Below are 14,756 nucleotides of genomic sequence, written 5' to 3' on the forward strand. Positions count from 1 at the left end.
CGCCTTAAAAATGGGTGTTATATTTTCTTAACTTCTCTGTGTGCAATTGCTACCGCTCGTCTGGAATTCTTATCCAAGATAATGATACTAATAAGGAGGATAATAATAGTTTTATAATTAACCGTAATAATAATAATAGTAATACGCGTCGTCTACTGCTGCAAATGTATGCTGCTATGGGGTGTAATGCGTGCGCGCTAAACTTAGACCAAAGAAATCGCTATTCATCACGTTATACTGTAGAGGTCTCGGCACCGGAAAAGGATTCATCACCCCTTCCGATCACCGTGGTGGTGCAGTTGTTTGGCGTTTCACTAATTTAAATGCTTGGAAAGAGTTCTGAAAAATGCAATCCTAACAACAGTGAATGTTTGTGGTGTGATTTTATCGACCGAGTGATAGGTGATAAACGCGGTTCGAATCCGAATTTGCGATAAAGCCTGGGAACGGATTTCCGCCAGTAGTGTTTGTTTCTGCTGCCATATAAATCGTGCACAAAACGTATCCGTTAACTAATCGTTATAATTGACACTTCGAAATAAGAGCATCGTTGATATAACGTTTGCGCCACAAAAATAGACAAAACAAAACGACGTACCGTGTGATTTTAGTTGATAGATGGGACGTGATCGTTTCCCTTCAAGTTTTATCCCTCTCTTTTCCCGATTCTAAAGTATATAGTTTTCATTTTGCGATTCTGTAACAGTGTATAATTCAGCTTGTTTCGTTTTCTTATGTTTGCGTAATAGTGGAAGCGGAAGAGTTTCGTTTCTTACTTTTTGTTTAATTTTGCTGCGCATTGCCTTACTCCTTTTCATCGTTTCGTTTCTATTAAATCTACGATTCTAAAAATTGTCTACGATACTACTACTTGTCCAGAAGTAGCTTGGCCAATTTTATATCCAGTTTATAATGTCCCGTCCTCTGCGATAGTTTTTTTTCTACATGCGCTAAATTGTTTCAAAACCGAACAAAAAATCCCGATTGAACTCCTAAACACAATACTTTTTTTTGCTCCTTGGTTTTCTCGGAAAATGCTTTACAATTGCGTATTGATTTTGCAATACGAACGACACTAATACCTGTAGTAGTTTGGTTTGAAGGGACCGGCCTTGTTGAGGCCCATGTAGCGCGCCTGATCATCGGTCAATTCCGTTAGGTGTGCATCCAGCGTCGGTAGATGCAAACTGGCAACGTACTCGTCTGTCGAATAGCGGAAAAGCGGGTTAATATTATCAGATTCGTTAAGGAGATTTACAGCCCAAGTTCTGAAACATTTTGTTAAAAAGCTTAGCTTGAAAGACTAGAACATTTGCGGCGTATTTTATACACGGTTCAACAGAGTTTGTGAGCTCTGTCCTTGAAAATGTCATGAACTCATTATTGTCAAATGAAGGAAAGTCTTTCAGGCTGAAAAAACTTTTTCATCTATCTTACCCATCTTCTTCGGCAGCAGATACACGTCGGCCTTGTACCGTCCGGGCGGTGCGTTGAACAGCTCGATTAGTGCCAGCGCTTGGGTAGCGGCCGTGATCGACGCAACGAACGACGACACGCTTGAGCAAGACAGATTCACCAGCCGTCCCTCGGCCAGCAGGATGATTCGCTTCCCGTCGGGGCCAGGCCAAATGATGTGATCGACCTGGGAACGCATCTTCTCCCACTGCAGTTCCGAGGTTCGCAGACTGTTGACGTCGATCTCCGTGTTGGAATGGCCCATGTTGCACACGATGCAACCGTTCTTCATCTTGTCCATGTGCTCACGGGTCACCACGTTCTTGTTTCCGGTGCACGTGATCACGACGTCAACCGTCCTTATCACCTCGTTCAGCTTGACCACACGGAAGCCATCCATGCAGGCCTGCAGGGCACAAATCGGATCGATCTCCGTTACGTACACAATACAACCGAGCGCCTTCAGGGCTTGAGCACAACCTTTGCCGACTTCGCCGTAGCCGCACAGGACGACCTGCTTGCCACCGATCATAATATCCGTGGCGCGTTTCAAGCTGAAAGCAGAATTTATAATATTACAAACTCAACGGCAAAAGCTTAATTTTCAGTTTTTCAGATTCTAAAGCCAGCATAATTAAATCTTTGATTATTCTAAATTGTGTTCTTCAAATTTAAGGCATTTTTTTCCAATCAAGAGATTGAAACGTAGTTTTCTATAAACTTCTATAAACGTCTGTCTAGTCCGAATTTGGGAGACCGAACAGCTAGGTACTGGAGGAGTGGAAGGAAAAGCTCATTCGGCCCATCTGCAAGAATGGTGACAAGTTGAAGTGTGAGAACTTCCGAGCGATCACAACTCTGAATGCCGCTAACCTATTGCAATTCAAGATTATCTTCCGTTGTCTGTCACCTAAAGTGAATGAGTTTGTGGGAAGTTACCAAGCTGGCTTCGTCGATGCGATGGCCGCTCGGCAACGGACAATATCTTCACCGTGCGACAAATCCTCCAAAAATTCCGTGAATATCAGGTCCCAACTTACCACCTGTTCATTGACTTCAAGTTGGCGTACGACAGTACGACCATGGAAAATCATGGACGAAGACGGCTTCTCCGGGAAGCTTACTAGATGATGAAAGCAACGATGGACGGTTTAAATTTGTCTAGTTTGTTCGAATCTCACCAGGGACTGCGACAAGGTGATGGACTCTCATGCCGAATGGATCTTCACAGTAGAGGATGCGTCGATAGAAAAGTTGCAGTCCAAATACACCCTAAACTACCGATTTGGTTTAATCAAACTAAGGAAAGCCACAGATCAACCGACTGCCGCTACCGCCAATCCGACTGGAAGGCCGACCCAAGAGCAATCGGAGGAAGCCTCTGGTTCGGGCGAAGTTAGTAAATCTCACCCCAAAAGCATCATAAAGACTAGCCTGTCCGCCTCTAAAGGAAAAGCTCGAAGCTTTCATGCGACCTCCAACTCTAGTGGTACCAAGCCAAAGGTATCTAAACAGGGCAAATGCGGTGCAAAAAGCGACAGCTTGACCACAGAGGCGAAACTGGCGGATCAGGTTGCTACAGGGAAGACAAACGACCCAAACTGTAACACCAAACGACATCATAATGATCCACAACATCCAAAACCGGACAGTTGTCGTCCGGAAAAAGCGCGAACCCCAGAAATGGCGACTAAAGCACTGCAAGTGAACCTCCACCATGCTGAGACCGCCACGGGTGTGCCCTGTCGGAGGTTCATCAAAGACAATTTAACCATGGCCCTCATTCCACAACACTCATATAAGTTGGTATATGATGACAGTCAGCTTTCTTCTAGAGCGGCTATTTGATACCACCATATGGGAAAGTACCAATATAAACACCAGAGGTGAGTAGTTGTTACAATTTATCTCTTCCGAGAACATTGACATTTGTAATGTTGGTGACAAGCCCACGATTGTAAACTCCATTCGTCAGGAAGTTTTGAACTTATCTCTGTAGTCGGTGAATACCTGATAAAATTTAAAAAAAAACTGGCAGGTTTCTGAAGAAATATCGATGCTAGAGCATAAACACATCATCTTCGAATGAGAAGGGGGTCTAACGATAGAGAAAACGTTTAAATATCCTAAGAAAACTGATTGGAAATCCTACTCAACTATCCTACAATACGAGGAGAACATCATACCCAAGTAACCAGTAAGCATTTAAAATAGCATTCCTTCAGCATTATAGTAGCGTTTACGACAAGGCGTTTAATGCTAATTAGCCGTATATGCGCCTATAGTGCTACCTCACAGCAGGTTTTGGCAAAATAACGGGCTGTCTTAGTGCTATTCCTTCAGGAACGTCGTGACGAAATGTCAAAGAAGCGTAACGCCTTGTCGAGCAAAAAAAAAAAAACAAAAATAGATTGACGTCTGCTTCTCGTTCTCTCAGCCTGCTTCCCCGCTTCATCGTCCTTCCATATTCCAGCCGGTGCTAAGTGGAACTTTTTTGCTGATTTTTGTAGTGATGTAGGTTTGAACTTACGATCCGGAGATTGATTAATCATATCTGATTCGGATTCTGTTGCTCCTGATCCACGATGCTAAAGCTGTCCCGGTGGCGTGCGTTGATTTAATCGCCAATATAAAGAATGACTCGATGACGTTTCAGATTCAACATCCAAAACTTGTTTTCATTGAGATATTTCATTGTGGTAGAGCATTACGATCCCTTCTTTTAAATATGTATCTGTGGAATAAGATTGTTTCTTCCCTCTTTCAAACAATCCTATGATCCACCAAAGCATTCACCTATTCGGCACATATTCTCCGACGAAATGATAAATAATTGGTGATTTTTTGATGGACAAGTTCCCAATCCAATCCAGCTGCAGTAATCTTTTCTTTGGTGCTTTTGGATGAGTAGGGGAAAATGAAGAAACAAAAAAGATGCACAAATTTGTAAACAGAAGCATAGGCTCTGTAGGGCCCATATAGCCGAGGCGGTAAACGCACGGGTATTCAGCATGACCATGCTGAGGGTGACGGGTTCGATCCCCGCACTATGGGGCGGCTCCATACAAAGTTATGGCCAAAAATATTTTTTTGGTTTTTCCGCTTTTTTTGAAAGTATTCTAGTAAGATTAGCATAACATTAGTCCAATTTATGTATTTTCATCACGTCTGAATGGTGTTACTAGTATTTAATTCAGTTAGGAACTACTTATTCCTGAACAAAAAGTTGATTTTAAATTTGTTTTTAATTTTTAAGACAGTTCAAATGCAAATCAAAACTAGAATAAGATTGCCATGCATAAGATAAAATAGGAGAGGTAGAAGTGGAAGCACCCCCCCCCCCCATTCTAGGCAAATCTGACCCACCCCCCTTTTTTTAAAGTTATTTAGGATTTCTGTTTTATCAATCAGGTATTTTGGTAAAGAATTGCAAAGTTGATGATTAATTTCCATTTTTAATACTGCAGGAATGAATATACTGCTAAATAGAACATAATTTTCATAGATAAATTTCCATCATAAATTTTAATAATTAACTGTCTCTTGAAATTTCAATACAAAATATTGACAATTTTGGGAATTGTCAATATTTTAAATTCACTTTCACAATTTTTAAGAACATGGCCAATCAAATTCTCCATATTTAACGATGATTTTTATCGCATTTTGTTCCAAGTGGTACGTCTGTTTGTCTGTGGTAACTTGATGCTCCTATGTTCCATATTACCACAAACAAATATTTTCATATTTGTTTTCGTTAAATTAACTACTGTGCGATATTCACGTTGAAAACAAACTTATGAATTGAAAATATTGTCCTCGTCTTTTAAATACAAGTAGGTTAATTTTAGTAAAATTATAAATTAGATGTGGTGTTTCTTTCCCTGATGGTAAATATGTATTGATAATATAAACAAGATTTTCGTGAACAAAAGAAGCATTTCAGTCCAGATGGGTTGATACAGTTTATGGATGGAACGATAATTTTCGGTCAGTTTTTACCCATTTTTAACATAAAAATAATAAAGTGTGTAAGATTTTTAAGGCTTAATTTGACAATTAACAGTTCCATTTTTGAAGCACTGTTTAAATTGTACGATTTTTTTGTATGTGCTCGCATAATCGATAATCGTAATTAACAAAAAAAATAATAATTTTAAAAAATCCAATTTTCGGGCTTGTGTCAAAATGACGCTCATCCGCAGCTATCCGCAGCTGGATTCGCGTTCCGCAGATAGTATAGACCCCAAACTAAACTGTGGAGGCGGTCCCTTGAGACTGCTTGACCCTGCTTGTTAGATATAGACCAACTTAGGCAAAAAATGTTGTTTTTCTCAATAATTACTCATTTTTTACTAATTTCATTTAACCATATTACCCCAACAACACACCTATTTTAAAGTTCAATCAATAACATTTCCAACGGTGGATTAAATTCTAAAATTAAACCGTTTTTTTCACTGAGAAAACTGCATTTGTTTAAAATGCATTTTTTCTACAATTTTCACTGTTTTTCTAAGTCTGATATCTGTGGTGCAATGAGTTCCCATCACAGAAGGCTGAAATTTTGGGAATCTAGGTTTGAACTATCTGGCTCTCAAATGGTGTATAAGACATGTCATTCAAAGCAAGTAAATTTTTTGATTTTTGGCCACCACTTTCCCCATAGTGCCCCGGTCGGTCCAGGATCTTTTCGTAAAGGAAATTTCCTTGACTTCCTTGGGCATAGAGTATCTTCGTGCCTGCCACACGATATACGCATGCAAAATGGTCATTGGCAGAGGAAGCTCTCAGTTAATAACTGTGGAAGTGCTCATAGAACACTAAGCTGAGAAGCAGGCTTTGTCCCAATGAGGACGTTACGCCAAGAAGAGAGAGAGAGGCTCTGTAAGAGAGAGACAAAATGTGTTGCCAAATGCGTAACATATCTCCCAACCTTTTTGCTCCTAGCATTTAAAGAGCAGTTGAAAAGCATTCTGTATGCTCCCAAGTGAAACCACTTCAAGCAGTTGAAATGCTAATTAACAGCCGAAAGCTTTTGAGCAGCACAGCTTATGCTAACTCAAGGTAGCTATGCATTCGAACTGCTTATGTAGGGCAGCAAGCAGTTTAGATGCGTAATACGGGCTGATACACGGCTTATTCAAATGCTTAGTGGTTACCTGGGTAGTTATATCAAGTCCATAACACAATTGGAAGACTGACGCATCTCCATCTTAAATCCACTAAAAACAAAATCCTTAACGTTTACCAAGAAAGATGTCCAACTAAATCAACTAGTCCGAGCAGAGACGTTCCATGGTGGAATAAAACTCTTGAGAATAAATATAAACTCGGAATATAAAGAGAATAAATATAAATAAAATAAACTCGGCGAATTGGAGACCATACAGAAAGGCCCTGACGTACTACAACAAAGAAATGAGGTTAGGCAAACGGAAATCGTGGAATCTAATGTGTGAAAGCATAGAAAATACAGCCGTAGTGGCCAGACTCCAAAAAACTCTTTCAAAAGACCACTCCAATGGTGTGGGTAGCCTTCGAAAGACGGATGGTTCGCTCACTGTAGTCTTCCAATTGTGCGATACATTGAGCGAATTGTTAAAGATCCACTTTCCTGATTCCATCTCTGAGTCGAGCATCGGCGACCAAGACACTAGAATGTTCGTCTCAGATCCAAAAGAGATCCAATCATGGGTTTCAGGATCTTAAAAGATGCAATAAAGGTTGCAAAAATCTTTCGCTCGGGCCAGGGTTGAGAGGGCTATGAGATCTGTCGAGCCATTTAAGTCTTCCTGAATGGAATATTCCCAGCGTTTATCCAAAAAAAAGAGAAAACACAAAAGAGAAAAACCACCCTTGGTAGAGATTTTAGGGCGATTCGGATTAAGGGGCATATACCTAAAGATTGGCGTCAAATCCGGACTGTCTTCATTCCGAAGGCAGAAAAGGGAGATAAAACCAACCCCAAAGCATTCAGGCCGACAAGTTTATCTTCTGTAATGCTCAAAATTATTAAAAAGGTACTATGTGAGTACGTAAATCACAAATTTATGAAAGCAATGCCATTGTCAAAATGTCGACATAAATTGCTCTTGTAGCATTTCTTCATATTGAGGGTCACCAATGTTGAGGAGAAAATTCGACCCATGCTCCCATGCATTGTTACCTGGATACATGCTATTCTAGCAGAGGTGTCCACAAGTCGGGTGTCCGCAAGGCGGAGTGATTTCTCCTCTGTTGTGGTCACTGGTGGTGGGGGTGAGCTTCCAGACAGCTTAGAAAGCGGAGGCTTCGAAGTGGTTGGATATGCTGATGACGTTGTCACTATTGCACGAGGCAAATTCGAAAGTGTTATCGTGGAAAGAATGCAATCTACCTTTACCTTTTTTGATGTCAAAAGGAATAACTAGGCATAAATCCTAGAAAAACTTGCATTATTCCTCTCACCAAACAGAGGAAAGTCCAAGTAAAACCCCTTTTCTTGAATCAAACACAATTAGTTTATTCAAGTGAAGTAAAATATCTAGATGTCACACTCGACGCGAAATTGAATTGGAACTCTCATCTCCAATCTGTTTTGCATAAAGGTCTCAATAAACTTTGGATTTGCTCAAAAACCCTAGGTAAAAGATGGAACCTAAAACCAAGAATGATGATGTGGATCAAACTTGGTCAAACCATTGTCCGTCCCAGGACTACTTACGCTTCCCTTGTCTGGTGGCCCAAAACTAATGAGGCTGCTGCAAGGGCTAAGTTTAAGTGTAGAATTAGCATTTAAGTTAAGATACACGTTAATATAAACAAAAAAAGGGCTAAGTCCAATAAAATCCAACGCACCGCTTGCATAGCCATTACTGGTGCAGTTCGTAGTACACAACTGACCCTAGATGCAATGCTTCACCTGCCCCGGATAGATCAATTCATAAAGCTGGAAGCAGAAAAAAGTTCTCTATAGTTAAAGAGAATAAAAACACTGCTGTCGAGAGACCTTAAGGATCATCTCAGCATACAAAATGAATTTGCCATAAATCCCGCAATAGGAATTTTGAGTGACTGGATGGACACGGTAGTCAATTTTATGACTTACGGTGTGCTCATTCCATCCCGCCAGGAGTGGAAAGAAGGTGGACCTAGCGCTCCAACAGGCTCTATACATTTCTTCACAGATGATTCGAAAATGAATAATCTGACAGGCTCCGGAATCTATGGCCCTAGAACAAAAATCTCTTTCCACTTGATAAGCTAGCCAGGAATGAATCTAATGAAAGGTTCATTGGCCCTGGGGCCTTCTGCGCGATCTCAAACTGCTCTGTAAAAATGGAACTGAACAAATATATGGTCAGTCAAATCACATAAAACTGGAATGCACTTCGCCATACGAGCCAATTCAAAAGGCTCGTAACGATAAAATCCAAGAAAATCCAACAATTACTAGGTTTCAACAAAAGGGATCTCAACATAATAACTGGACACTGCCCCTGCAGATACCATTTACAAAAGATCGGAGCAATCCAAGGTCAAATTGACGCTTCTGTGACGAGCAGAAAGAAACATCAGAACACATCCTCTGCTTGGTTCAAAGTCCTTAGCAAGCCCTTCTCAGGGATCTCATCCCCCAAGAACGTGGTTGGCTTTATAAAGCAAGTCTCGCCAGAATGGGGGAATCACATACTGTAACTCAGGATCTCTATTCATCAATAATAGGTAGTCATGAGTTCAATCGATACCAGGGTATCTCAGTGACTTGCATACCTCACAGCAAAAGGGTATCACAATAGTTCTAAAATCTGGACGCAGTGATCTTCACCCGACAAACGAGAGAGTGACTATATAGCTCCAGGATTTCCTGGATCGATTTCTCCGCATCATCAAGCTCTACGGAGTTCTACTGTAGGGTCTCGAATAGTTCCCATAATGTCTACAAGTGGGGAGTCACATCACGCTGACACCCGTAACGTGGGTAGATCACCTTAGAATGGTGCGTTGCGGTGTAAGATCTACCAAATCAAATTTTGATCTTGATATTTACCGTATTTTTAAATATTCCAAGATCAAAGTTTGATGCTCTTTTTTTTGTGTTTTGTAGTATTTGTGTTTCAATATACTGCTAATTAACATTTTATTTCAGCAGGATTCAGGTAAATGTATCGTACGATATAAATAATATTTTAAAAATATGTAACTGTGGCGAGCGTATCACTAATATGTAGCTTATTTGACGTACGATGTTAATGTTAATATTATTTTATATTTCAGTTCAGATTATCAACCGAAGAATCTGGCAATTCAACCAAATGCCATCAAGACGACGAGGAATCCAGGATGAATCGGGCAGACAACGGATTCGAAGAAGACTAACAATGGTGTGCCTGAACGTTGACCAAGCGTATCATCTGGAGTTTACCCTTCCACTAACAACACCCAAATTCCCGTGACACCTAGGCCTGAGAGATCGTAGAGTTGTCTACATTTTTCATAGGTGTCCAAAACTAACCATCCTTTCCCATTCCTCAGCAGTCGCAAGGACGTGGCCAGGACAGTGCTCGACCATTGGAGGATTGCGTCAGTCTTGTCTAAGAGTCAGAGATTAGTCCCAAATCTTTGTGCTTTGGTTCGGACGGGAAGGAGGCAACCCTCATAACAGCGGTCTAGGACTGTACCACCTACGAATTTGTGCGACTCGCTTAATGCTAATGCTAATGCTAAAGTGGGGAGTCACATCACGCTGATGTTGCTCTGGAACGAAGCTGGCAACAAGAAATAGATCCATTCGTCTGAAGACATCAATCGCATTTTGCAGTTTCGACTCCTTCAAGCGCTTTGGATCGGTCTTCGCGAATCATCTTATGAATGTCGTCGATCACTGCATGTTCCCTAGAACAGATTACGCCAATAACCGTTCATTTTCATCTTGACAAAATTACTGAACTTGCGTTCAAGGGAAGCATACCGTTCACAGTTTGTCACTGTGGATTTTTCCGCATTCTAAGAAGGCCACCAAGGACTGAAAGGTTTTAGTAATAAAAACAAATCTGACTCCTGGGTATTGTGTCAATTTTGAAATTTTTAGATTGTATGCCAGAATTACTTTTTTGTAAAACCAAATAAACTATTTTTTTGCAATTTGGCACTATAAAATTCATTTTATACTTGCCGTTTTAGTATCCTAACGGCTTACTTTTCCGTATTATACAAACAAATGCATTATGGTTCATAATGCATCCCATTTGGGTATCATTATGAATCATAATGCATTTGTTTGATTGACAACCTGGGTTACCACAGTAAGAGCTTGAAAAACTGTGACGGTTATAGCACGGCTTGCTTGATTTAGATTTCGTGATGGAGCACGTGGTCGTTCCCGCTCAACCACCGAGAAGCACAATGATTCTGATGGAAATGATCATATTCTAGTGAATAATTTTGATCATTGCAAAAAATGTTGTATGCAACTCGTTGCAAAACTCGATTTTTACAGCACTCTTCGTATTTATCCAACTCGGCAAGCCTCGTTGGATAAATGTACGACTCGTGCTGTAAAAATCATCATTTTGCAACTCGTTGCATAAATAACTATTTGTGAACCTTCACTAAAAGTTGGGCGCGTACTGAAAAAAATCGATTTCCTGCCCATAACAATAAGAAAGAGTAACTGTAAACAAAAGCGTGCTAAACAAACAGCAAAAGTGCGCACTATTTTTTATTCAATATTTTCGCACAAATTGCAAATCGTTCTACTCACCGTATCACGTATCCCTGTGTTTCATTCTGTATGGTATATGACTTCGATCGTTTCCTGTTCGTCGCACTTGTCGTAGATTAAACACTAACTCATTGTAGTTCATATTAAATATTCCACACTCACACTGGAGGTACACTGTGTTGTACCTGTCAGCATTCCCGTAATGAGATTTCCGGAATGGTCGTATTCTCCTGATCGACTTAATGCATCCAACAATTTCCGTTTCATCAATGCACTTGAGCTGCCTTGCGTTGTACTTCATCCCAGTGTTCGATGAATACTGAATATATGTTTTCCTCACTCTCTTTAACCCTCGAGCGATCGCGCTGTTGTATTTTGTACAACACGTTGAAAAAATCTCGCTTTTTGTACTCAGCATTAATGTGGTGCTGTGCTGACTCAGGTAGCCAACCGCGCGAGTTACGGAAGGTTAAAGTATTGGAACCAGATGTCTTCTTCATGTAGGTTTGCTAGTTTCTCGATGATTTGATTTTTTTTTTGGTGGACACTTTTCTCTATACATTTCTGTTTCAGCAGCCAGTTATTAACCCATTGCATTGCGAAATGATGCATTTCTTAATCTGTTGAAATAGATATAAATTTAAACAAGGCTTCAATTAGAATACTAACAGCGGTAAGGATGTGAACTTTAGAATCTGATAAACTACGTAGCAAAATGAGGCAGCCCAATAAATGCCCCCTCACAGAACTCACCTATCAATGACCGACTCCTTACAACTGTACAAACTGTCGAACTTGGTCTTGGTGATGGCATCCTTCACGTTCATGGCCGGTACCGTCAGCTTGCCCGTCTTCGACAGCTGATACAACCGGTGCACCCCGGTCACGCTCTCGTCCACGATGCCCTTGATCATCTTGAACATGACGGGGTACTTTTTCAGCATCAGATGCGTCGCATCGCCGCCATCATCCAGGATCATGTTCGGTTGCCAGTTTTCCGCATGGACACATTTATCGATGCACCACCAGAAATCCTCCTCGATCTCGCCCCGCCAGGCGAATATCGGCACTCCACTTTCCGCTAGGGCGGCGGCAACTTCATTCTGAATGGAGAGAGGGGAAACACAAAAGAGCAAGCGAAAGGTACAAGTTGACAAGCGGTAACCAAATTTATACGCTCATAAAAACGAAACTTAAAAGTGTTAAAAAAGCCTAAAATTTACGTTGGAGCAATTTAGGTTTAAAATTCTATAAAAAATACTGAACCGATTATGAATAATTTTATACCACTCAATTGATTTTATGTTAAAAACTTCTAATTAAATTTTCAGTCGTTTTGACGAACTGACAACAAAGTTATAGCCGACATTATGCATTACAATAGGAGTTCAGAATTTCCAAAATCCAATGTTGTTTGCGTTGACAATATTTGGCTAGTACTAGTTATTGACTATTTTTGTGACAAATTTCCAACTGTTCCAACTGAATATGATCTAAGTAACGGCGATTTATCTTGCAAATAAAAAGGTTAATCAAAATATATATTCAACAAATTATGAAGCTTATTGCACTTGTCGTCCAATAATTACAGAAACATTCTGCCGTTGACAAACACAATTATTTTACGCCATTCATCAAATAACAGTCAGTACGGGGTTGTCCTCGATTTCGAAGAAACGAATCCAAACGAGGCCACTTGACGCACGAACATGGAACAACACTCATCAGAGCTTCTTCAACAAGAGCGCTTACAAACATCGTCGTTTTATTGCCATTATCAGATAAAACGACGCGACGACCGTCGTCGTGCATTCGCGTTGAATGTTTGTTCTGCTGTCCGACCGTCCGGTGGAAACTCACCTGTGTCGAGTAGATATTGCACGCAGCCCATCTCACGTTGGCCCCCAGGTTGATGAGCGTCTCAATGAGGACGGCCGTTTGGGCGTTGATGTGTGTACAGCCCACGATGTTGGCCCCCTTCAGCGGTTTGTCCTCGAGGGCCTGCTTCCGCAGGGCCATGATGCCGGGCATCTCCTGTTCGGCGATTTCGATCTCATGCCGGCCGAACGAGTGCTGCTTGATGTTCCGGACGCAGAAATCGGCGAATCCCTTGGAGTTCTGCTGGACCTTGTCCCTCGGGGACAGATCGTCCTCTTCGGAGGAGCTCTCGGTGTACGAACCTGGGCACGGCGACAAAGAATTTAAGGTTTTAGGAAGTTTTCTAACGTTTCATTGGTTAGATGAAAATCACAGATCGGGATTGTTCTAAGGTAAATAAAAGCATAAAAATTGCCTATAGCTTAATATTCTGTAAGCAGAAGCCTTCTTATAGAGACTAACTGCCATAGTAGGAAGAGATGAAACCAGAAAAGCATAAATTCTGAGTTATTATAAGGGGCAAACAGATTGACGCTATTCATTTCGATTTCTTCCATTTTTTATAGATTGACCTTTAGAACTTTTGTTTTCCATTCGATATACCTAAATCGATTGATTTTTTTTTTTTTTTTTTTTTTTTTTTTTTTTTGTAGAGTGACCAGGTGGAGCTGCATGACAGCTGATAGCAAAGCCTGGACCCTTTCCCAACTTTCCCCCTACTAGGACCAATACTCACGATGGACTAGACGATGTCGTCAACTTGAGCAAAGTGTGTAGTAATTAGTATTGGGTCGTAGTAGTTTTTAAAATTACTGTGTTTTAACTATTCCCATCGCACTAGTGTTTTGACCGAATGGAAGCTCCAAAGATGATATGATAATTGAACAATATTTCAATAATCGGAGATCTCCGAGATCACTGGACAGCATACAGAGAGAAAAAAAGCTGTACATGTTAACGCCTTCAAGGCACTATTCCTGAGAAATATTACAAAGAAGAGCAAAAAATTTGTCATAGCTAATGTTTACAGGTTTGATATTTTTGAAAATTATTCGGAGACAGCTGCCAGAGCTAGCGTTATTAGCCGATATGGGCAACTAGTTTTCTGATAGCATCTCTAAACAATAAATCAAATAATAACCTAAGTTTTTTACAATACATTCTGAAAATTATTTCAAGCTGATTACCAATAGTGCCAATAACCGATGTTGGTCATTGACAGCACCAGCATCATCCCCAAATAACTCTCATATTAGTGTTAGGTAACACTTTTTGAGCTTCCATTCGATTTTGTAATGAAATCAGTCAAACCCTATACGTCGAAATATAGTCTATAATGTGTCAAATTGTGTTCTTAATTTCGTCTAGTCGTCTTCTGCATATCTGTGATCATCTAAGTCCGAAGTATTATTACATCTACCGTAACCCTTTAGATTGTCAACCGTCCTAAGTCCTAAAGAAACATGTAACAAAATTCCTGCTTTTTTGGTCAGTGTTATAATACCGACTAGAATATAAAACAAAAAAGTTCAGTCAGCTGATTGTTGTGTCAAAAATTAAAATGATTAAGATTATTTGTCAACTTCTATATATTCATCCCTACAAAACCTATAAAAAGAAGAAATACAAATATAAACTCATTTCTAAAATCAGCAGTTTTGACTGATTAGGGTCCAGAATTTTCTAAAGGTAATAAATTTAATTGTTAACGTTACCT

General features: G+C 40.3%; 1 protein-coding gene across 2 annotated transcripts in view; it reads right to left on the reverse strand.

Moving 5' to 3' along the window:
• The window catches only part of LOC109431116 (adenosylhomocysteinase-like 1), a 63,623-nt gene continuing 48,867 nt past the window's right edge, over positions 1–14,756 (reverse strand). For both annotated transcript variants that reach the window (XM_029862437.2, XM_029862436.2), the window contains 4 exons: positions 13,022–13,341; positions 11,915–12,264; positions 1,438–2,009; positions 1–1,203 (listed from right to left, as the gene is read on the reverse strand). In XM_029862437.2, coding sequence (XP_029718297.1) covers positions 1,076–1,203; positions 1,438–2,009; positions 11,915–12,264; positions 13,022–13,341 — 1,370 coding nt within the window. In that variant the 3' untranslated portion in view covers positions 1–1,075. The remainder of the gene's footprint in view (positions 1,204–1,437; positions 2,010–11,914; positions 12,265–13,021; positions 13,342–14,756) is intronic.

Source organism: Aedes albopictus, chromosome 1 (assembly GCF_035046485.1).
Source record: "Aedes albopictus strain Foshan chromosome 1, AalbF5, whole genome shotgun sequence".
Taxonomy (NCBI): domain Eukaryota; kingdom Metazoa; phylum Arthropoda; class Insecta; order Diptera; family Culicidae; genus Aedes; species Aedes albopictus.